The 1,518-nt window shown below is 52.8% G+C and overlaps 2 protein-coding genes across 2 annotated transcripts; one reads left to right on the forward strand and one right to left on the reverse strand.

Annotated features, from left to right (window-relative positions):
- On the reverse strand, positions 1-230 carry BDQ94DRAFT_155917 (uncharacterized protein). Its single transcript, XM_026768555.1, has one exon. The coding sequence runs from the start codon at positions 191-193 to the stop codon at positions 29-31; it is 165 nt and encodes a 54-aa protein (XP_026619190.1). The 5' UTR covers positions 194-230; the 3' UTR covers positions 1-28.
- Positions 231-876: 646 nt separating this feature from the next.
- BDQ94DRAFT_155921 (uncharacterized protein) lies at positions 877-1,518 on the forward strand (the record flags this gene model as incomplete). Its single annotated transcript, XM_026768556.1, has 1 exon — positions 877-1,518. A coding segment is annotated over exon 1 (391 nt), but the record flags the coding sequence as incomplete, so codon positions are not given.

Below are 1,518 nucleotides of genomic sequence, written 5' to 3' on the forward strand. Positions count from 1 at the left end.
AGTATCAATCTCTCCGGAGATATCCCCTTCATGGCCATTGGGCCCCATGTCGTATCACCTGTGCCCTGGACCGTTCCCAGATGAACAGGTTCTTTCTGTTCTTAGAACCCCGTTCTGAGACACCCCAGCTATGGGCAGCCACCTCTACGCGGTGCTGGGGACTAGTACTTGCCAGAGTATATCCACTCGTCATGACGCAAGGAAGCCAAGGTCTGCTCGCGCCATGCCGTCGGTTCTTTCCAGCATCGGTGCAACATCGTGCATCACAGGCGGAATTGAGGCCCGTATGGAACGGAGGTCCGCATCCGTCAATGCCCGCTGCCAGTCATGTACAATATTTAGCTTAGATTTTGTGGTACAATGTATACAGTATTCACTCAGAATCGATTCCATCTGTACAGTAGTATATCCTGGTCCTGAACAATGACGCAGACGACGTCGCGAGTCCTGGGTAACTCCCTCCGGTTCGCTTCGGACAAGCAGTCTGCGAGTCGGTGTATGTCTGGCAAACAGATTGCTTGTTGCATACTGTACTCTAAGTTCAGACGCGTTCGAACGCCTTCAGATGGTCCGCTCGACAGATATCGACCTTGGTGACGGGTCATGCATAACAGGGCCTCGGAGATTGCCCGTCTTGTCACTGCGTGGGGCGGAGATCTCGCAACAATGAGGCAGCCTAGCCACACCTGGGCAAACCCATAATCTGGGAATCTGGGAGCCCGATGTTTCGGAAACGGGCAAATCATCCGACAAGACTACTGTTCTAGCTCTCGTGATGAGCCTTATGATAGTGACCAGTGGGTTTGTGTTTGTGCGCGGTTGAAGACCCAGAATGCCCCGCTTGTGGCTGGAGCTCAATTTGTAATGCACACAATGCCCCATCATGTCGACATCTTTTCACCGCGCATCAAGATCTGAATCCCCCAATCCTGCGTTGGCTTTGGCGCAGCATGACTCGGCTCCACGCTCAAGAGGAATTGACCAGGCTGAATGCGATCATGCATTTCCAACAATATGATGGCAACCCTTTTTAAAGTGCCTAACCATGTCTTGTGAGACCACCCAGTGGAGGAGCTACATGACCTGCAGACCAGGGGTGGGGGGATTGGGCGAAGAATGGCCAAAAGATGGTGAAAAGAAGGGGAAAACGGTCAAAGAATTCGCCGAGTAGACATGGTCAAGTGAAGTTGGTATACCGTTGTCTTTGGGTACGCGAGTGTGCCACGGGGATCTGCTGGGGCGTTGATCCGTTCAGAGGACGCAAATTTACCCAGGCGAGCACGTCTCTTCACCGCCCTCTGGTCCGGCCCTCTGGTCGATCGTTGTTGCCTTGGGCCAGAAACATTTGCTGGGGCTCGGGAAGGACCGAATTTAGTCCTTTTCGGGAAGTTGTTTCAGGGGTTCAACTGGATGCCCGCCTCGGAAATCCGAATGCTCACCGAACGAATATTTTTGCCCTCAGGTTTCGACCTCTGGGCTTAGGGCGTAAAGCAAGAACCATTGGCTTCTATATATGCT

This window comes from Aspergillus welwitschiae (assembly GCF_003344945.1).
Source record: "Aspergillus welwitschiae strain CBS 139.54b unplaced genomic scaffold BDQ94scaffold_209, whole genome shotgun sequence".
In the NCBI taxonomy this organism is placed as follows: domain Eukaryota; kingdom Fungi; phylum Ascomycota; class Eurotiomycetes; order Eurotiales; family Aspergillaceae; genus Aspergillus; species Aspergillus welwitschiae.